We start from the raw sequence: 21786 nt of genomic DNA, 5'->3' as shown, positions 1-21786 counted from the left end.
TCTGTTATAGCTGAATGAGACTCAAAAAAAATATATTTGAATGAAGTGAATAAACTAAACAAACTGCGAAGGTCGCCATAAATTAAATATGCAGAAATTCACTCTGCAGTTGTTCTAAAAGCTGAATTCAACTTCAAAGTAATACTGTACATTACCATTTTTGTTTTCTAAAGTCCAGGAAGCTGTTTTAAATCCATGATCTGTATTCAAAACTCACTTGAAAGTGCACCAATCGTCATGTTTTCACACTGGTTGAAGAAAGGAAAAATTCTTCACCAGAAATGTTTGAGGACTTGTACACCTTGATCTTCCATTTTGAGGCCACCTGAACTTTGATTTGTATTTCTCCCTTCCATTGTAAGTCCCTAAGAGGTATTGCTCCATTTTAGTAATAAAAACAACACCCTGGAAGTTTGTAGATTTGGCCTAAAACATGCCACGATTAGCTGCACTTTTCAAGCGCATGATATTAAGACAAAAAATTGTCTTTCTAGGACCCCTTGAGTCCTCTAAAAATATGCTCAGAAAGTCAATTCTTGTCTTTTTTTGTCCCTAACAACAATAGAACAATAGGAGAACCAAAAAGTCTTTAGGGAGGGTAGGAAAGGCAATTGTCCCCACATGCATTTTTACAGCTAGTTATGGCTGGCACTGGCATTTGAGGGGTGGTTTTTGCACAGCGGGTTACAGCTGGCACAGGCATCAATGGTTTAATGAACATACTTTCGTAATGTGTGGTTCCAGAAAATATCCACACCCCCACGGAGGGTTTTTTCCTGTTTGACCACCCACCCCCCAGAATTTTCCATTCCAGTTGGCTTAGTGGTACTCTCCCACCTCCTGGAATTTCCAGTATTTTTCTTCTTGGGTCCCCCTAAATTCCATATCCACTAATAACAAGAGTTAAGTCATTTATTTTAGTCTCCAAGGTACTGTAATAAAATTTAGCCACAACTATTTATGGTTATATTGTAGACGAAGATGCAAGGCAGCACATTTTTCATGTTACACCAAGGCAAACAATTGTAAACCTTAATTTGGTCTCAACATGTTCACTATTTTATTGTAGATTATCTATGGGGATATTTACTAGGTCAGGATCAAAGCTGCTTGGTAACAAAAGAATAAAGCTCTGAGATTTAAATTTCCCAAAAATGAAGGTGGAAAAGTCTAGATGTAAATACAAACGCATCCCTTCATGTCATATAACAATTTGAACTAATAACTTACTTCGAAGCTCTTTACTCCCGAACGGCATAACAGCTGACTTTTTCTTCATTCAAAGAAGTTTTCTTACAAGAATCTTGAGGAGTACTGAAATTTAAGCTCTTTCAAATAACCCAGTAGAAGTTTTAATCTATGCATAGTCAAAACAATATATTGAATTACTTTACACGTGCAGTTATAGCAGGAAAGCAAAGTTGTCATGCAACATGTTTTTACAAAACACCTGTTTGCCGAATATTGCTTAAATTTTTCTTTCAGTAAAGGAATTCTTCAATAAAGTCATACGCTTAGTCTTTGTAGCTTCTAAATGATAGTAAATTCATTTTATGCCTAAGCGTTTTAAATTGGTAACATGTTTAACTTCATACACATGAAACACATTGTTCAGTCATGCTATAAATAACCAAATGAAATCTTGGCTACCACTCCAGCACTCCTTGCTATCAACAGTTACATATACTCCAAGACAAATGGCATTGAATTGACTTTGCTAACTTAAACAAACTATTACACAGATAACGATGAAGCTATGTGATAAACTTGTTACAGCAAATGTGAAACGGGATTAATTTTGTACAAGTATCAAATGAAATGAATAATGCTGGAAAAAGCATCGGCTGAGTTTAGGCTAAATACAGCACAATCTAAAGTATAAAATGTACAAAATGTCGTCAACTTCATTGTATAGCTCCACTTCTTCTTCGACATTTTGTTGGACTTGACATCCAACAAACAAAATTTTAACGTGCTGCTCTGGACAGAATCTTACATTTATTTCAACAGATGGAACATTTCTGTTGGTTTGATTACCTGAATCTATTGGGAAAGTGTGATAGGATTCATTAGATTTCATTTCAAACCCAGTGGAAAGAAAACTCTTTCTGTACCCCCTCCCCTGTAACATATTCGCTAGGACAGACAATGAAGCACCAGAGCATCTAAACACAACTTTTAATCTCGTAAGCTAAGTGTACATCAAGTGAAGTGAGGGAACAGATGTAGGATCCCAGATGTAAACTAAAGTGTATAAATTAACTTAACATGCATAAATTAACATCATTACATCTCCCTTCGTTGTTCAAAAGAAGAAAGAATGAAGAAAGAGAAACTTAAATTGTTTCTTTGAGTCGTTGTTTGGAGAACATAAACAACATAGGAAAAGTGTCAGCATGCATAGTCACTGAGGTATGCTGGTCTTCACATGACTCTTCCCTGGACACTACATCTTTCTGGACTTCTTATGTCAACCGCTTGAGGGCTTGGTGTTGCTTGTGGCTTGATCACCTCTTGGGGCATTGATTCAGCTACTGGTGGTACCTGTTCAACTTTGGTCAAGGGCAGGGTACCAGGATTGGAGCTAGATATCTCAATGTCAGGTGGTGATTGTTTTGGGACTTCAGCTGTGAGACGCATGTGTCGGCAGTTCCTGCGATACACCCTTCCGTCATCAGTGATTACTTGGTATAAGCGTACAGCAAGTTGTTTGTCAACCGTTGCTTGGGTCCATTGATGACTACTTGGGTGGATGGATACAAACGGTGGTCCCTGGTTCGAGTGGCTGGTGTTCTTTAGTGCCATTGTTGTAATAGAAGGCTTGTTTGTTCTTCTGGGCATGAAGAAGCTGGGAAGTGGTGTCAAATTCGGGTTGCGTTAGTAGTCTGCCAGCAGTAGGCAGGAGTGTTTTGGTACGTCGGCCAAAGAGGCGCTGAGCTGGAGATGTTCCTAGTCCTTCTGTGGGGGTGTTGCAGAAGTCACGGAATCCCAAGTAGGGGTCACTGCCAGCCTCTAAGGTCTTAAGCATGATTCACTGTGCAGTCTTTACCATGTTTTCCGCCTTGCCATTTGACTGTGGGTAGGTGGGAGAGCTTGTGACACAATCAAACTCACAAATCTTTGAAATTCTTAAATTCCTGTGAGCTGAACTGGGGGCCATTGTCGCTTACTATCTTGTCCGGAATTCCATGTCTGGCCATATGAGGTTTGAGCTTTTCAATTACTTCTTTAGATGTCTTACTAACAAGCTTATCGGCCTCAAAGAAATTTGACTGATAGTCAGTAGTGACAAGGTAGTCCTGACCCTGGAGCTCAAAGAGATCAACAGCAAGGACCTGCCATGGTCTTGATGGTACTGGGTGTGAGATCATGGGCTCCCTCTGCTGCCCTTGGTGGTATGTATTGCAGGCTTGACACTTGGAGACATATTCTTCAATCTCTTTGTACATACCAGGCCAGTAGAAAGCTTCCCTTGCTCGTCTCTGACATGCCTGTACTCCCAGATGACTGAGGTGTAGCTTTCTTTTGAGCTCAGCTCTCATTTGAAATGGTGTGACAACACAGTCTCCCTTGAAAATAACTCCATTTTGAAGTGCAAGTTCTTCTTTGAAAGGAAAGTACTCTTAAACTTCCAGTGGGAGATGAAGCGTACTTTCTGGCCAGCCTTGTTTGATGATGCCAGCGAGGGTCTTGAGGATAGCATCTTCTTGAGTAAGGTTTTGGATTTGGCAGAGAGTTTCATCTTTCACTGGAAGATACTATAGCATGTTTACTTGCTCTGCTTTTATCTCAGTTGGAGACCTTGTTTCTGAGACTGTCATGACATCTTCCTGATCCTCAGTGGCTTCCTTAAGCGACAGATATGCACGACTCAGGGGATCAGCTATAAGGAAGGAGGTTCCGCTTTTGTAAGAAACTTCAAACTCGTAGTGTTGGAATCTAAGGAGCATTCATTGTAGCCTTTTGGCTGGACTTAAGAGGCTTTTCTTGAAAATTGCTCCCAGAGCCTTGTGGTCAGATTCAACCAGCACTTTCCTTCCATACAGGTAGGTTTCAAACTTCTTCATTCTGAATACTATGGCCAATAACTCTTTTTTGATTTGCACATACTGGACCTCTGTGGGGGTCAGGGACCTGGATGCATATGCAACTGGATGTCCATCTTGCATTAGACATGCTCCTAAACCATGCATGGAGGCATCACGCTGTAGTGTGGGTGTGGCACCTGGATCAAAGTATGTTAGGGCTGGAGTTGCAGAAAGCAGAAAGGACCTTCTTTGTCTCTTCCAGGGCTGCACCATGAACCTGCTCATCCCATAGGAACTCGTCGTGTTTGGTGAACTTGTGTAGGGGAGTTGTGATCTCGGAAAGTCTCGGGGCAAACTTCTGTAGGTAGTTTGTCATCCCTAAGAGGTGCTGGATGCTCTGTTTGTCAGTTAGTGTTGGCATCTCTCTGATTGCCTTGACTTTTTCAGGGTCAGGTTGTAACCCATCAGCGGAGAGCACATGGCCCATGTACGCAACTTTCTTGAGCCTTAGCTGCAGCTTTCCCTTATTTAGCTTCACACCTTTATCTTGCCAGCATTGAAGGAGAGCAATGCGTTTTTCATCATGGTCTCGTACTGCTTCCTCGTCGTTAGCTCCATATCCAAATACAAGGATGTCATCAGCGATCGCCTTGCACCCATTCAGTCCTGCTAACACCTGATCCAGTCTTCGCTGGAATTCTTCGGGGCCGGTGAGATGCCGAGTGGCATTCGAAGTGATCTGTATCTTCCCCATGGAGTGCCGAATGTAGTTGTGTAGCTACCTTCCTCATCCAAGGACACATGCCAAAACCCATTTTTGGCATCTAACACAGTAAAGCATCTTCCATTTGAGAGCTTAGCGCCAATAGGGAGGGAATACTGCATTAACTTGAAGGGTTAATATATGACAACTTGAATCAATGGCGAGCTCATGGGACAGACATATTCCAGGCATGCGTGTGCAGCGCTAACCACGGCTGGGTACAATGTAAATAACATAGTGGCGTGGTTGCCTCCTAACTCTCTCTCTCTAGCACCCAGGCACAGAAGTAAACTGAATATGCATGCGAAATAAACAACTAAATATAGAAACATACAGAGGCTGAACTAGAACAACAACAACAAAAGCAAACCTGAAACTAAACGGATATACGCACAATGGGTGCAGTCTCTGGTCCCTTAGATTTGTCCTTATAAATGTTGCGAGTAAAATAAAGTTACTACTGAAGGTGAAAGGACACGGATTAGTGTTACCAGGAAGAATGCAAAAGCCTAGCACACTACTTTAAGTCTCAGTCCTGATTTTTGCCAAAATGGGGAGCTTCGTTGGCGGTCAGAGCTCCTGGGAGGAATGACAGCAGCAGACTCAGGTGGTGCACCTGAAAGAACCGAGCAGTCTGGAGAAGAGGCTGCACTGCAGGGTGGTGGGACAATGGCTGCAGGTACTGGAGGAAGTTCCTGAACAGGGACAACGTGGTGCACAGGTTGTGGAACCACGAGTTGTTGATAGGTAGGAGGCTGTGTAACTACTAGAGAAGGGGCAGGGACATTGGAGTGTCTTGGTGGTAGAATAACGGGGTCGGCATCATCATCAGAGTCAAATAGGGAGGGCTTGTGAAGGCCACGAATGGGGCCTGGCAGGGACTGAGTCAAAACCATCGGACCCACTAGATAACGTTCGGACATAGGAACCAAGTACAGTTTGCTGCGAAACTGGGAGGTGGTGAACTTCCGGAGCTGACAGGAGAGGTCCTCGCAAATGCTGACCACAAGGTATTTCTCACGGGCTTTCAATTTGTCTCTGTCACATTTCAACAAGACTAAGTCGCCAACAGACGGCAGCTTAGGGTAGGTAGGTATGGCTACGAGCCTTAGACTTTGCACTGGATGTGTGATTCTGCTGGTGGGAGTGCTTCTGACTAAGGATGAGTCATCTGTCAACTATGGGTAGCTGTAGACCAGTTAGCTGGTCATGTTGAGTCCAGACCTCCTGCGCCGAAAGGCCATTGCACCGTATGCAGGTGTTTGTATTTGCCGTTGCTAGTGCAAGAGTGACGTCAGACACAGGTCCTTCCTCAGGGGACAAGTTTAGGAGCTCTACACCAAGCTCTTCAATGGCACGTTCTGCGACAGGATTCTTGTTGGGATTCTTGACCTGGCCGATCTCCAGGGTAATGCCGTGGGAGAGGAGGATTGGGTCGGTGACAAGTGCACAACCAGGGGCAGGATCAACATGAACTGTCGCACTGCCATCATGTAAGGAATGAAGCTGGGAACAGAAGACTATGAGGGTGTTGTGGGGATCCTCATGTTTCTCAGTCTTGATAAGGGTGGTCAAAGTGTATGAGGAGACAGTCTCAGTATGAGGATTATTTGTCGGTGACATCGGGCAACATCAGCAGCGAATGAAACGCCAATGGGCCAAGGAGCTTCCTCGCTCGACTGGGGCTGGAAGTGTTTAGGATTGATTTCACAGATTCACAGGTGTGACAGGAGGAAGATGCAAGGTAGATTGCTTTGTCAACATCTAGAGGGAAGAAATATTGGCTGAAGAGACACTTTGTTTGCTACTTTGATGGATGACTAAACCGGATGTGAAGAGCTGTTAATAGTCTGTCTAAGATGGAGCGAGGAACAACCAGGCACCCACAAGGGGGTTGGAAGGATTGATGGTCTCACGATGAGAAGGCTGTCAGCAGTGATTATGACATCCTTAAGGTAGTGTTTCACATCAATAGTTTTGGTTGCTTTCTTAGATGGTCGGGTACCTTGGCTAAGGTGAGAGTGTGTTCTCCAGAGGCAAGGGCACTCCAGCTGGGTAGCCTGCTAGGCAGCACGGCTAGTGATGGGTATCTTGACAGAGCCTTGAAGGACATCACTAACAGAGAGGCTGCAAACAACAGAATCTTCAAGTTTGACGATGAATTTGCAAATTTGGGAGCTAGAATACAAACATTCCTTTGGGTTTCAGCTTGCATAATCGGGGGGTAGGTTCTCAACTCCGGCAATATGACTTATGTGGACAGAATAGCAGCTGACTGTTGACAGGGTGGTGACTCTAGAACTGGCTGAAAATTCTCCTCTCTTGAGCTTTTCGTAAGCTTGAACACAAGGTCTGCTGTCAGTGAGTACCTCACTTGTGTGCGGGGATTGCATGATATAGGGGGCAAAGTGTCTAATTGCTGTGCCAACAGCCAAGGCTTTAATCTCACAAGGCAAGCAAGTCACTTGATGTTTACAAAGCTTGGCACTGAAGAAACCAGCTAAGAGCAGCGACCCATTTTGGTGCACATATAATGTGGCTGCACTGCCTCTATTCTTGACGCAGCCGTCAGTCACTATCCATAAGGCATCTTGAAGCTGGGGGATTGTGATGCTCCGGTTGTCTTCCAATGCACATTGGGCGGATGATAGTTTTGACTGCAGATAAGCGAAGATTGTTCTTTTGGAGTAGGGTAAGAACTCTTCTCCAATTGTCAAGGAACTCAGTGGGGCTGTTTCCCCCAACGTACAGGTTGTCAGCGATTTTGGCAACACAACCCTCTTGAATGAGGTCTCCCAGAACTCGGGACATCAGTTCTTTGAGGCAAGTTTCAGACCCAGGCATTCCCATGGCAGAACGGGTGTAAACACGGATGCCTTTAAATGGTGTCACAACACCACAGTATTTCATAGATGAAATGGCCAGGGGAATCTGATAGAAAGACTTCAGCAAATCAGCGATAACCATGTACTTCCACTTCCCCATTTCATGCAGCACGCCATCAACATCTGGCATTAAGGAGGGTTGAGGCTTGCTGTACTGGGCAACTTCTCCGAAGGATGTCACGAGCCTGCAACCACTGTTGGGTTTCTTTACGAGAAACGAGGTGTTCAGGTACTCCACATGGACGTTGACTGCTCAGGTTTTGCAAAGATGCCAGCAGCTTCGAGCTCATCAAAGTTGTCTTGTAGTTCCTCAAGGGTGTTCCTGTTGCACTGTGGAAGCCTGCCTTTGCGTTGAGGAGGAAGGGTGGGCCAATGTTGACAACGGCCTCAATTTTGCCACTTGCACCATTGTATTTAGATATGGAGGGGTTGAACACATTATCAAACTCCAGATTGAGAGCTATGAATTTGTCATGAGTGTCCTGATCTAGGCACCCATCAGGATCAAGGATCACACAGGGTGAAAAGGGCTCGCAGGTTGCCAGAGAAGGAGAGGCAGCACTACATATACATGTGGTGAAAGGTGGAGTGGAGGTGGAGGCTTCGACGGGTAAAATGTGCCAAACCTGGCATAACTGCTCACCGCTCTTCAGAAGAATGGGGGAGTCAGTTGTGTTGGAGATGCATACGCATAATCTACAGATTGAATTTGCTGGGGTGGAGGCCATGCATCTTCTGGTTTACATGGCATGTTAGAAGGGCAGTCTAGCCACAGCTCGAGGGCCCACAAGGTGTCAGAGTCAGCATCAGAAGGGGTACTGAACTGGACATACTCCCCTGGCATGACAACTGTACGGTTTGAGTTGCATAGCAGGAAGGATTGTGTACACCACACATTAGGTTGATGTGTATGCCTGGAGGGTGAGCTGTAGCTGATAACCTCAGTGCCACCTATCTCAATCTGATGTTTGGCAGGGCAAACACCAATGTCGTTGCGCACCATGAAGGGTTACCAGCCAGGATATCAACGTCTAGCTGACAAATGACGAGGGCATCTAATTCAAATGTCCACTGTCCAGGGGTTAGGGAGCAGTGGACTTTGCCAATGACATCCATTGGGGTAACTCCATCAGCCTGACGAGCCATTTGGGAGGCCAGGATTATGGGGAAACCATAAAGTTTGCCGGAGGAGTCGGGAACCATGTTGGAAGTTGCACCAGTGTCCAGGGTCAACTGCATGGGGTGTTTGTGATAGATGGTGTTAAGGACAGGTGATTGGACTATGCTGACACGAAGGGCTGCTGGCTCTTCACCCTGGACTGGTCGGACTACGAGGTCAATGCTCTCATCCAAGGTCGTCAGGGTCATCCATCACCATGCATGACCGAGGCCATGGTCAATGGTCATGGTCAGGTAGGTAACGACAATTCATCAGGTTACAGTGTTATTTGGGCAATGGGTGGTTTTGCAGAGGATGCAGGACAAGAAGGGGTGTCGTCGAGGTTGGCCTTGACCACTATTATGGTAGCACCTTGGTGTGGTCCTGCCGATACACATGGCTTTGGTATCTTCAATGCTACGTAACGCATCAAGGAGAGATCCGAGAGATAGAGAGATCTCAGGTTTTAGTGAAGCCAGGGTCTGATTGCATAATTCAGAACTGTATTTTTGTTTTGCTAAGAGAGGTAAGCCTGGGTGTACCATCTGGAGCCAGAGGATGACGACAGTGTTCTCTAGTGTGGGGAGAGGTCTTCATCGGCAGTTACCTGATCTCCCTGGTGTGTTAAGCTGCCGTGAACAGAAAGGAGGTTATCCTCAAATAAAGCCATAAGATGCTGAAACGGGTCCTCCGGTCTCTCATCTGGCTGTAGGTGTATGCTAGCCAAGTCAAGAAAGTGTGCTCCGGTGGACTGGAAACCATAATGTTGACAGATTTTCTGCCACATGTCGTTCAGGGAAGTTGAGTGTTTGATGATAGAATTCCTAGAGATTACCGGAGAGACGTTGGCCATTTGGCCGAGTAGTAAGTCTAGATGGATGTTCTTTTGGGTGGCAGTGAGTTGCTGAGCTTCAGGAACCGCAGTGCCATCATTGGTAAGGGTGGATTGGCGGCACTTTGTTTCTGCCAAGTTGCATCAGGGAAGGGAACAAAGTTCTTGCCCAGTGAAAAGACATAGACCAAGTTCTGCCGCCAACTTTCGTACAAAGTAATCGTCTTTATCTTTGTTAATTGCCATTGTTTGGGTGCTCAAGGCGAGGCAGCCATGTTGGGAAGTTCAGAAATTGCTCGCCTGAAATAATGGCTTTGTCACCTTGTTATGGAGTAGATGTCACAGAATCCAAAGTCCACGCTTGTTTTAAGGAATTTGGGGTGTGAGTTAACAGCTGCCACTACACCAATAAGGAGGGAATACTGCATTAACTCGAAGGTTTAATATACAACAACTTGAGTCAATGGCGAGCACATGGAAGAGACATAGTCCAGGCACGCGTGCGGAGCACTAACAGCTGCTGGGTACAATGTAAATAACATAGTGGTGCAGGAAGGACATCTTTGATTGTCGGCAGTGGGTAGTAATTGTGTTTAAGAGCTTGGTTAAGTGGTTTGGTGTCCACACACAGTCGAACATTGCCATTTTTCTTCAAGGTGATGACAGTTGCTGATATCCAGGAGGTAGGAGCATTTACTGGTGTGATAATGTAAAGGCCTTCCAAATGATCCAGTTCCTCTTTTAGCTTTTCTTTAATGCTGATCTGCACCTTTCTTGTTGGGAGTTGAACTGGTGGTACATTTAGGTCAATTTCTAGGTGGAGATCACCTTCTAACTTTCCTTCTCCTCTGAAGACATCAGCATATTCTTTGAGTATAGATTCTGTTGTAAGTGGTGTTTTGCTCAGTGATGCTTCTTCAGATTGAATAGCCACAATGTTTTGTTGGACCCCAGAGATGAGTTGCATTTGCTCACTGGCTCATAAACCAAGAAGAGGCTTGCCTTTGCCTTTTGCAACTACGAATTCCACATTGTATTTTATTCCGTGTCTGGGGTTCACAACTTGAACACGTTTCTTGCCAATCGGCTTCTCCTCAGCTCAGAGTCACTTCTGTATTGTCCAGCAGGGATAGACTGCCTTCACCATATACTTCTTTGAAAGACTCTTCAGGTAAGATGTTCACTGTTGCACCAGTGTCCAGTTGGAATGGGCCTTGATGACCATCTAATAGCATTACCGCAAACAGTTTGTCTTTACGATCAGGATTTTCGACAGCACAGACTTGTTCCTTGACGTCGACACAAGCAACGTATTCATCAAAGTCGGAATCCTCCACTGCATGCACTGGCTTGCGGACATGTCTCGCTGTGGGAGGTTTAGAGGATGTGGTTGAACTGGGTGACCAACTTATTTTATTGTCGACAAGACTGAACTGTACAATGATAATGTAGTAATCAGTTACTTAGCAATCTGTGATGTAACATAAGTTATTGATAGATCATAAATGTTCATGACAGAGGCGGTTTGGTTTTGCAGGCCACAGCAAAGTGGTTTTGAATTCCACAGTTAGAGCAAGTCTTTGCAAGACATTTAAGCTTGTTCCAGACATGCGTTTTGGCATAGAACTTGCAGGGGATTTCTCTCTCTCCTCTGGGGGGCAGAGGTTTCTTTTCATTGGACTGACTAATGGTGCTGACTTCCTCCTGATTGATCTCTTTCAACTGTTGGCTTGAGGTCTCATATGATCTACAGATATCAATGCATTCCTTCAGTGTGAGTTTGGAGACTTGTAGGAGCTTCTTGCGTGCGTGATTGTCTCTTACTCCAATGACAGTCCTGTCTCTAATTAGACTGTTCTCTAACACTCCGAAGTTACATGTCTTGGCCAGCATGTGCAGTGCCGTGACGTAAGCATCCAGAGATTCGTTTGGCTCTTGGTCTCTCTTGTTAAATCGATTTCTCTCATAGATTTCATTTGTCTCTCCGATGCAATAATGCTGTAGCTTTTGGAGAACAATATCAATGTCCTTCTTATTGTCTTCATTCTCAAATTCTAAGCCTTTGCACACATCTAGAGCATCTGAGCCAATACAGGTTAATAGTGTGGCGGTTCTCAGCAATTTATTTACAGTAGGGTTTTCAGGATCTTTTAGATGTGCAGCTATTTCGTAGTTGTTCCAAGCACGGTGGAATTTCTTCCAGTTCATCGCCAAATCTCCTGTGAGCTCTAGTTTTGAGGGCAATGGGATGTTTATCGGGATTTGTACCAGATGTGGTTGTGCGAAGGCTTCTTGTACTTGCACAGATGTGCCGCTACCCTCGGGTTTCGATGGCGTGCTTAGTATTTTGAAGTTAGCTAGATTTTTTCAGCAGAGAGTTCCTTCTGAAAACACAAGAAAATTCCACTCACCGTTGTCTTCCACTATTCTTTGTGAAGAAGTTGTCGAGTGGCTATTGCAGAAAACAGTAGAGATCAGAGACTATCCTCTGGAATAACAGTTTGCAGATCAGAGTTGCTCAACCACGTGTGTACGAACAAATCTCTTTCCAGAACGCTTTCCCGTACACTGAGTGGTAATTCCTCAATGGCAACAAATGTAGAAACCGGTTTTCACTTCTGACACCATGTAACGTATTCTCTAGGACAGACAACAAAGCACCAGAACATCTAAACACAATGTTTGATCTTGTAAGCTGAGTGTACATCAAGTGAAGCGAGCAAACACATCTAAGATCCCGGATGTAACCTAAACTATAAATTAACTGAACGTGCATTAATTAACATTGTTACATCTCCTTCGGAAATTTACCTCTTTCAGACCCCTTACCCCTCAGAATTTCTGTGATCCTCCCTAGGGGGTAGAAAGCACACAATCTACAATTCTTAAGGTTTCAGAAAATATATACTTTACAGGGGTTTGCATCAATCGTCTGACTAAAGCAGCACTAACGAATGATGGTTATTTGGGATGTACTGATACCTTAAGTAAACATAGCTGCCTACCTTATGGCAGGTTTCTTTTGCAGGTCACAGGTCACATCAAAATCAAAAAGCACTCAGTGCTCGTATCTTAAATTTGAAACCCGTGATTTCATTTGTATTTAAAAATAAGCTTACGTCCAGCAAAAAATTCATATTGCTTTATCTTTTAATTTTGTTGTTCTTCACACAACATTTTGTCACTCTATGCAGTTTGACCAGAGTGAACATTTCTTCATGAATGATATACAAGTCAGCATCCACAATCTAGTAAATATGCCCTAAAATTTAAGTGACAGATATTAGAAAAATTACCATTTGAGAGACTGCGTAGATCTACTTTTTGTGAGAGAGATTGCTGTCCAATCATGTCAAACACAAGCCATGTCAAACAGACATAGTGGCTGGTGATGTACGTATAATTTTATTAATCTTCTAGAAACGAGATATGTAAACAACTGGAATCAAAACTTAAATAAATATTAATTGTACCTCTCAACAATCATTTTGAATATTTCTGCACTGCTAGTGAAATTAACACAAACAATTGCCAAGATAGGAAAATAATACTGTGATTTCCATTTCCAAGAAAGAAAACTATTGTTATTTTACTGTCTACATTACAATCTGCCATACACTTCTTATTTTGTATAGCATCACGCTGGGGGAACTCCCAATAGTTGACTTAAGGTGCAGTTTTTTATCAGGTGGGAGGTGTGACAAAGAGGCAGGGATTTTAAACATTCATTGCTAATTTATCCACAAAAAGAGATGTAATGGGTCTACTGTAGGTATGTGAAAGGGGTTTCAAGCTGCAAGCTACATGTGTATGAAAGAGTAACCTTTTCTGGAAAAAAAACACTATACAAAAGGGAAAGGATTTGGACCTTCAGGCAGAGCCTCCTTGTGTAAAACTTTGTTAGGTCCCTTCTCCCTCGCCAGGTTTGACAGAGTCATTGCTTGTAGCTGTTTGAAAGAATTAAGGTTTAACCTTGTGTGTAGATATTGACTGCAAAGAGTCTTTGAACTTACTGAGACATTGGCTCGTCAATCCTCTAAGGTCAAAGGGAGTTTATAACTTCCATCTGACTAGATAGCAAGCCTTAATTTGTGATTGAATCTTATGAGTGAAACTATGAGCAAACTTTCTAGCATTCTCAGGCTAGCACTATATCAGCAAAATTATGAATCAATCCTACCAAAACTAAACAAAACAAACCAATTGGAAACATAAGTAGGACAACATATAAGTCCATAGTATCCAACCAAAACTTTCTTGCAGCAAACAGTAAGAAAAGCAGTTACAAAACTGGATATTAACAAAATTATCTACCGTAACGCAAAAATCCCAAAGGTCAAGGTGTTCCCCAAAATTTGTAAAGACCACACAGGTGTTGAGCAGAAATAGTTCATTATTTTAATTTTTGGAGTGGGATAAACGTTTAAATTGTAACAAACAAAATCCTGTATATATTGTGCTTCAAGGGCCGAGTTATTTTGACTTTGTTCATGACCTTGTTATCTTCAAAACCCGGTCAAGCATATAGTAGCTGATCAAAGGAGACTTCTTCATTTTGTAAGCAATGTATCCACGACTTCTTTATAGTTTCCTTTGATTAAAATGATGGCTGTTAGCACTGCGTGATTTATGGAAATCAAGCGATCCCTAACAAGACCACTTCCTTACTGACTGTGTGTGAACTTCAATAATCCCACAACGTTGATGCTCAAAAGCCGCAATGACTTAATGCATTTTTCATGTGAAATTCTTAAATGATTTTTGTCATTTTGTTACATGATGGCACTATATCTCACCGTATAAGCATACTTTGATCAGAAGATAGTGGCATCTACAAAAGAATGGACAAAGTTCGAAAGAAGCAAATACATATTCTCGTCACTTGAGAGTGAGCATTTGCCCCGTCTATGTATTAGTGATAGGACTAACTACATTATCACTGTACTGAAACTGTACGAAAAACTAGAGAATTGTCAGAATATTAGAGGTTTGAGCAAACATCATTAAAACAGGATTGGACTTGACGTGACACTCACACTTTTAATTTATTTTACGTAATGTTATTTTCTTATTACAAAAGATATTAAACGATTTATTATTAAATCATTTAATATTTTGTTTTTATTTCGTAAAAACTATTTTGAATTTAAACCTTGCATGTTAAGTAGAAAAAGGTCAGGTTAAAACCTGAATTCCATATGATTGTCCAGATTGATCTGAAAGTCATATGGAGAATAGGCTTAAATATGTGGCAACGTCCGTAATTTCTGGCTGTGAGGAAGTTCAGGGTATTGGTTTAGCAGAGTCCAAAACTCTCTCCACAGGAGATCTTTGTGCTTCTCATTGAACCTCAGTTTAGTGAATAGTTCATCCCATATCTTTCCTTTTCCTGGAACACATGAACGAAGTGGACGGTAGTAAACATACCATGGATGGTAGTAAACCTGCTACTGACTATGCAAGGTGCTTAGTTTCAAGTCAAGTTTTGAGCGCAGAAAATTGCAAAAATGCATGAGGAATTAGTGAGTTGACATCAAAAAGAACATTGGAGAATCTTCCAGGATCAATGCCACATATTCACTGTCCAAATATCATTAAAGTCTTCCAAAAAAAATGTGCAGTATAGTGACGTAAAATACTGCCAGGTTTTGGTGGGTACAAGTGTTATGTAACACTAAGGAATAACTTGTTATTAATTCTTTGAAATTTTACTCCCACAGTTCTAAATCTTACAGCTACCTGATTTTCCCTTGTCTGAAATGGGTTATCCAATAAAAAAACCAGACAAATGGTACTTATGGTGAAAAAAACTAACTCATAAATTCAAGCTTACCTTGCATAGCGCTGCCATCTTGAGCGCATGTTGGAGGACAGTTTTTACCTCATGTAAAAATCTTTGAAATTTCCAGTTTTAATAGGCCCGGTCAGTATTGCCTGGGCGGAAACCAGTCAATATCAAAGTGCAGCATCAGTGTAAGCCTCTTTCGTTTTCATATCACATTGAAAGGCTACAAAGAATTTATGTTTTAAACACAAATAAGTCTTTGCTTTCCTTGGATCAATTTCTTTTTATTTCAGTGCTACAGTTGATTTCCCTTATGCTGCATATCATGGTGAATGCTATGCTCCAAGGCCACGGTTGTCTTCAAAAAAATTTTCCCGGAAAAGAGCTGTTATAGTAACACTTGGGGCACACTTCTGTTCATCTGTTTAATTGAGCTTTATGACATTTTGGCATATTTTTTGTTTGCTGGGCGTGACCTGTGACCCTCAAAAGAAACCTACCAGCTTACCTTAAGAGATTCAACTAGGGTGGGTAGGTACTTCCAGGAGATTTACAAACATGGGCCCCTTCAATGATCTTGGTTACAGTAGAATGATCCTGGGCTTGAGTACCTGGCTCAATGAGATATGGGGTGAGAATGGTTAACTTAAGTGAAGTATAGGATACCAGTTATTCTTTGCATTTGTTCAAAGTTACTATCTTTGCCCAAAATTTTCAAATTTATTTTTTTCAGAAGATATTAAAAGAAAAAATGTGTCACATGACCTGTGTTACTATTTATTTTACCTTTTAAACTATACATCACTTTTAAACTATACTTCACAGTTTTAAATTGGACAACAAGACAATTACCATAACATTTCAGTTTCTATTTGTTAATATGGCATCCTCCCACCACATTTTCAATTTCCTTTTGATCCAAATAAACATTGATAACAGTTATGTACCCTAACTAATCAACACTTTAAACCAAAAATCAGAACCATCTGATTCTTTAATTCACCTCTGGAAATTTTACTTAAACAGGATAATAGTGTAGTAACTAGGAGTACAAAATTTAATTCTTAATTCTCTCTTCGGTGCGGGATAATAGTGTAGTAACTATAGGAGTACAAAATTTAATTCTTAATTTGTACCTCAGTGCAAGAGAAAAGACAAATGTGTTGCTAAATTTCCAGTTGAATTTTACTTTGTTTTTCTGTTTACATATGCTGTCATTCGCAGGTCCAACCCCTGTGCACTGTCACGATCAGTTTTCTTGGACATTGTTTTCCAATTTGTTCTGGACTGGCAATGGCTTGAATTTGCAGGTATTGATTTAATTGAGTAGGCATGACATGCGCTCTTAATCATATATTATTTACATCCTTTCAGACATCTCCACGCTCCTGAGCTAAGTGATACTCTTCTTGCAGACTGTAAAGTACTTTTAGACCCCACAAAACAGTACTTTTCAAAAGTAATGCAAACAAAGATTTGATGAATTTGATGAATTTTGGTAAAAATAAGCAATAATTCTGGCAAAAGCAACCAGATTCCCACCCACTCTGAAGAAAAACACAAACCGTCTGTTGTTTGAATTGTACCAAATGCCCAATTAAAGTTCTCTGAAAACCTATGGAGTATTTTGTAATTGCTATTAGACCTATTACAGGCTATGTCATATTTTTAGAAATAAACTTTGAATATTTGGTGGCACAGTTTGAATTATCAGTTTCTCAAGCACAGTCCACACTATCAGAACCACACTTTGAATTTTTATTGGCCCAAATGACATGACAATTATTTTTTGGACTCCATGACCAACTGGGGGTGAAAGGCAGCAAGAAATGTAAAGTTTGCCATAGTTGCACATTGAGTCATGAAAATATCAAACAGGTTCAATTTGATTAGAGCTGAAATGAAAGTATTTGCAAAAGCAAAATATTCACATTTCCTGACAGATTTCTGCACACTTCATCTTGGGAATCGCCAATCTGTGACCTTTCCGCTTCGTTTCCTGTGGATGTCGACATCAAGTAAACATGAAATCTGCTTGCATAAAGGCCCTGGGATTTTAGATACTCTTGAAAAGGACATGTTTTTCCATCAGTGTCGGTAAATACTGTTATCCTTTCCTGTGCGTAGTTACCCAAATGTAAACACATATCGTCTATGGCACCAAACTTTGACACTTCTTCGGGGAAGAAAACATCTTTCGTTGCTTCACTGTTTTCTTTGCCACTTGGACACAAGCCACATGAGATTTCTGTATCCCATCCTTGCTTCCACTTTTTCTGATCTTGTTTACCAGATTCCTAATCCTTTCCTCTCTTTGAACTGAGGAGAAATTATGTATCATTGTTATATAGGATACAGTTACTGTTGTTTTTTTCCAGAGAAAGAAAATGTGACAAACTAGAAGAAGTTAACAACTACAGTCGAAGCTCTACTAAGCTACCACCACGGAAATTGGAAAAAGTGATCGTAATTAGAGCTGGTCGCCTACAAGAATGAGTTCTTATAAGCAACTGCATGGTAAAGCAATAGAGGGTGGTCGCTGACGAGAGCTTCAGAAACTCATTAATAAACAAAAGAAATTCTTGTTTCATGAGTGTCTTTATATCTGATATAGACATGGCTAAACTTTACGTTCAATTTTTAACTGGTCAAGAACCATTAGCACAGTGTGCAGTTTCATTCAAGTGTTGATTTATATGCTAAAGACTCTGAGTGGTCACTTACAAGGGCTTAAAAACCAAGGAAAATTCCAGTTGGGAAATCCCCATATTTTGAATAGATATTTAACTTTCTTGTATTTATCTTGAGCAGCAAAAAAACAGCATCCTCTGTGTGTTTTGAAGAAAACAAAGGCTGGATTAAATTGCATACCTACTCAAGGAAAAAAGCATCAAGTTACGAAGTTAAAAAGTGAAATTGTCACTTTAATAAAGTGTATTATCGTTTGTCACACGATGTAGTCACTTTAGATGTAGATCACGACGTTTCGACTGCTTACTGCTAGTCTTCTTCAGGCGATAAGGTCGACTGATTGCACGGTATCATTTATATCACAAAGGTCGGCTGTGATTGGTGCATTTCGATCCTCCTATTGTTCCATTGTTCCAACGAGTAGCTGTTCTCTCCGTGGTCTGCTGTTGTACCGTTCTCCTGTTGTGTATTTTTGATCATGGACATCCATGCTTCAGGAATTTCAATTCCACTATCCCTGTTGATGTTATTAGGGTGAAGTCTTATGTGAATAGCTTCCTTGACCCTACGTGTGTACCAGTGAGGATCTTGATCAATAAACTTGACCTCACTCCAGATAGGGTAGTGGCCGGTCTTGTGGGTGTGTTCAGAAACGGCGGAGGTCTGGGTACGGGTGAGTCATATATGCCTGTCATGTTCTTTGATCCTCTCCTGAATAGGTCTCCCTGTTTCTCTGATGTAGACTTTGCCGCACTCACAGGGAATCCTATAGACAACACCATCTTGTTTAGCCGGGTTGATGGTGTCCTTTGGTTGCACTAAGTGTGACCGAGGTGTTGTGATCTTGTGGTCCTGGATCTCTTCACTGGCGATGGTGGAGACAAAGTCAGTTGAGTTTTTCACTGTGAAGTTCGAGTTACTTGCAAGAGGAGATACTACGTTAGCCAAGAAAGCAGACAGGTCGTATGCTAAGGTGTTGACACACGACACAATTGGCCTAAGCGGTGTGTCAGCCTTGTGGATCTTCGGCAAACCATACATCCTAGGTGGTTGTTTGTGTCGGGGTGTGATCTTATTATAAACCGTCTCTGATATGTGTCCATTCTGTCAACCTTATCGCGTGAAGAAGACTAGCAGTAAGCAGTCGAAACGTCGCGATCTACATCTAAAGTGGGTCAAGAAAGCTATTTACATAAGACTTCACCCTAATAACATCAACAGGGATAGTGGAATTGAAATTCCTGAAGCATGGATGCTCATGATCAAAAAACACAACAGGAGAATGGTACAACAGCGGACCACTGAGGGAACAGCTACTCATCGGAAGAATGGAACAATAGGAGGATTGAAATGCACCAATCACAGCCGACCTTTGTGATATAAATGATACCGTGCAATCAGTCGACCTTATCGCCTGAAGAAGACTAGCATTAAGCAGTCGAAACGTCATGATCTACATCTAAAGTGGCTACATAGTGTGACAAACGATGATACACTTTATTATTGCATCTACCACGATGAATAACAACAACCTTTTCTTTGAAATTGTCATGTTGTCTGCTTCAGCGTATTACGGTGAAAACCAGCTTATGAGAACCTAGAATTTTCAAGGTCAGGCTGAACAGGTTCTTATATGTTAGGGTAATTTTTCACAATTCAGGCTGAATAGGTTCTTTTTTTTCAGAGGTTTTATATATTTTTTTTATTTCACATGGAGAAAACTGAGTGTTTGTTAACTGCATGGCTCATATGATAAAGCAATAAAGGTCCAAAAAGAGCATCAATACATTTGGATATTTGATTTAACAAGATATTTAGCTTTTAAATTGTTTATATTGCACTGCAACTTTATGGAAAACATATTTGTGAAAATCCAAAAAAATAAATCAATGCAAACATATAATTTGGAGAAGAAAAACACCATCTTCTTGAGCATGATACCCTCACACATGATTTTTGGCAAAGTTTCGGTTAAAAGTTGCTGTCAAATTTATTGATGGATCAAATTATACAGCCACCTTTGTTGTGTACAATAGTCTTTGATTTGGGAGCACTTGTTAGACTCCAAATGCAAAAGATCAGTGTATTGCTTTGCCACCCATTCAGTTCACAATGGTCAACCCTCTGATGAAATACCTTAGTTAGCAGAATTACCGCCAAAGAATTGTTTACAACCCATCAAATGACTGACTGACCAAGCAAATGAGTTATTTCTTCCCCAACTAACTGCTGTAACTCACTCTAGCTACACTTTCACATGTTGAAAAACTGCACTTGGAACATTTTTTACATGAATAAGGGGAAAATCTAAAAGTGTCAATTCCTAGTTGATACAAACTAGGAGTGAGCAGGATTGGGGGCCTGTGACTACCATGTGTCAGTGCTTTACATTGAACTTTACATTATCTGAGATTGCCTCACTTACATTTTCCCTAAGCGAAATTGTCTGGAAGTTTTACTTGCAGACCTGATGTAATGTTGCTCAGTAATGTCACGTTAAAATTGACCAAACACTTCTACTGAATCAGGCTATACTTGGAACAGTGCTGTATAGTCATTAAAGCAAGGAATGACTTAAATGGTTAACAGTGTAATGTTTCTTTCTTTCAGATATGCCTGATGTGGCAAAGAGTGGTTTGCACGCCCTGAAGCAGTGGTTTAACAGTGTTACAATTCAAGAAATTATTACCAAACAAGAACCTTCTAATCTCATTGGAGATGTGTTTCTCAAAAGAACACTAGCAAAGTCTTTTCTCAGAGCTTGTGAAGACTTGCCATCTTCCCTAACCAGCCAATCCCATCTAACAATTTTCAAACAGATTCCATCTGATTTCCAGGGTTCCAAAGAAATTTTGGAAACCACTGTGAATTGTTTTGAGGTGATCCAAGCTCTATTGCAGTCCTCAGAACGTGAAGTGCGATTGGCTGTTCTTGAATTTATTGTCTCTCGCTTACCTTCTGAGAAGCACACCAGCTTGAGTAGTAAAGCTATAGTTGAGCAGGATACATCAAGCAACAGTGCAGATTCTTGGATATTTGAGAAACTTGAAGAAAAATTAAAAAGCCAACTGTTTACATTAGCAGTGAAAGTGGAGCATCATACAGAATGTTTAGTAAAGGTAATTGATATTTGAAAAAAAATAGGAGTACTTCATAACTAATGAGCCCAGCTGCCATAAGTATTTATTAGAGTGTAGCACATTGGTGGAGCATCTAACTGGCATGTGGAAAGTCATTTGTTCTCTTGCTGGAACTGGAAATCTTTTTCCAGCCAGTTTTTGTTAGTGATTGAATATGTCTTTCTCACTGTTTTACTACCAATCTTAACATATACCATCCTTACAACTCGGATACAACTCAGATAATGACATAGTCATTAATCCGAGATGTAGGTATAGATCGAACATGGCACACCTTCCTTCCTTCGATTCCTGTTAACTTTTTCTAAATCCGCTGACCAGTATATAAAATGTTCGCAGTCGCTTGCACCCAAGTCAGTAAATATGTATTCACCAACTGATTTATCTCAGTGGCAATGTTTCCTATTCGTGGATCATTTCTACACGGTCAACAGAGTACGTTTTTGTGGGATAATGCAATATTGCATAATCCCATATAGTCGGTGCATATCTTGAAGGTTTGC

The 21786-nt window shown here is 41.3% G+C and overlaps 2 protein-coding genes and 1 pseudogene across 9 annotated transcripts in view; 1 reads left to right on the top strand and 2 right to left on the bottom strand.

Moving 5' to 3' along the window:
* LOC145484910 (uncharacterized) overlaps positions 1 to 21786 on the bottom strand; it is a 437829-nt pseudogene that overhangs the window by 166133 nt on the left and 249910 nt on the right. The gene's annotated exons all lie outside the window — the stretch shown is intronic.
* Positions 1 to 21786, top strand: part of LOC145484906 (tRNA (32-2'-O)-methyltransferase regulator THADA-like) — a 656511-nt gene that overhangs the window by 501567 nt on the left and 133158 nt on the right. For all 7 annotated transcript variants that reach the window (XR_014049105.1, XM_081463530.1, XM_081463528.1 and 4 more), the window contains 2 exons: positions 16677 to 16762; positions 20754 to 21262. Coding sequence is in view for 6 of the 7 variants with exons in the window: in XM_081463530.1 (XP_081319656.1) it covers positions 16677 to 16762; positions 20754 to 21262 (595 nt within the window). In the remaining variant the exon portion in view is untranslated. The remainder of the gene's footprint in view (positions 1 to 16676; positions 16763 to 20753; positions 21263 to 21786) is intronic.
* LOC145484499 (uncharacterized) lies at positions 11172 to 13605 on the bottom strand. The gene is made up of 2 exons (XM_081463111.1): positions 13536 to 13605; positions 11172 to 12024 (listed from the first exon to the last, which is right to left on the bottom strand). Exons 1-2 carry the CDS (start codon positions 13603 to 13605, stop codon positions 11177 to 11179), a joined length of 918 nt encoding a protein of 305 aa, XP_081319237.1. The 3' UTR covers positions 11172 to 11176.

This window comes from Orbicella franksi, chromosome 4 (genome assembly GCF_964199315.1).
Source record: "Orbicella franksi chromosome 4, jaOrbFran1.1, whole genome shotgun sequence".
In the NCBI taxonomy this organism is placed as follows: Eukaryota; Metazoa; Cnidaria; class Anthozoa; order Scleractinia; family Merulinidae; genus Orbicella; species Orbicella franksi.
The sequence above is the reverse complement of the archived record's forward strand: the minus strand, read 5'-3'. Positions and strand labels throughout refer to the sequence as shown.

Excerpts from the sequence above, each read along its gene's own strand:
- LOC145484499 (XM_081463111.1), bottom strand. The coding sequence starts at position 13,605 with ATGACTCTGTCAAACCTGGCGAGGGAGAAGGGACCTAACAAAGTTTTA. Across the intron at positions 12,025-13,535 it reads CAAGGAGGCTCTGCCTGAAG|CTAACTTCAAAATACTAAGC; the intron begins GTCCAAATCCTT and ends GAAAAAATCTAG.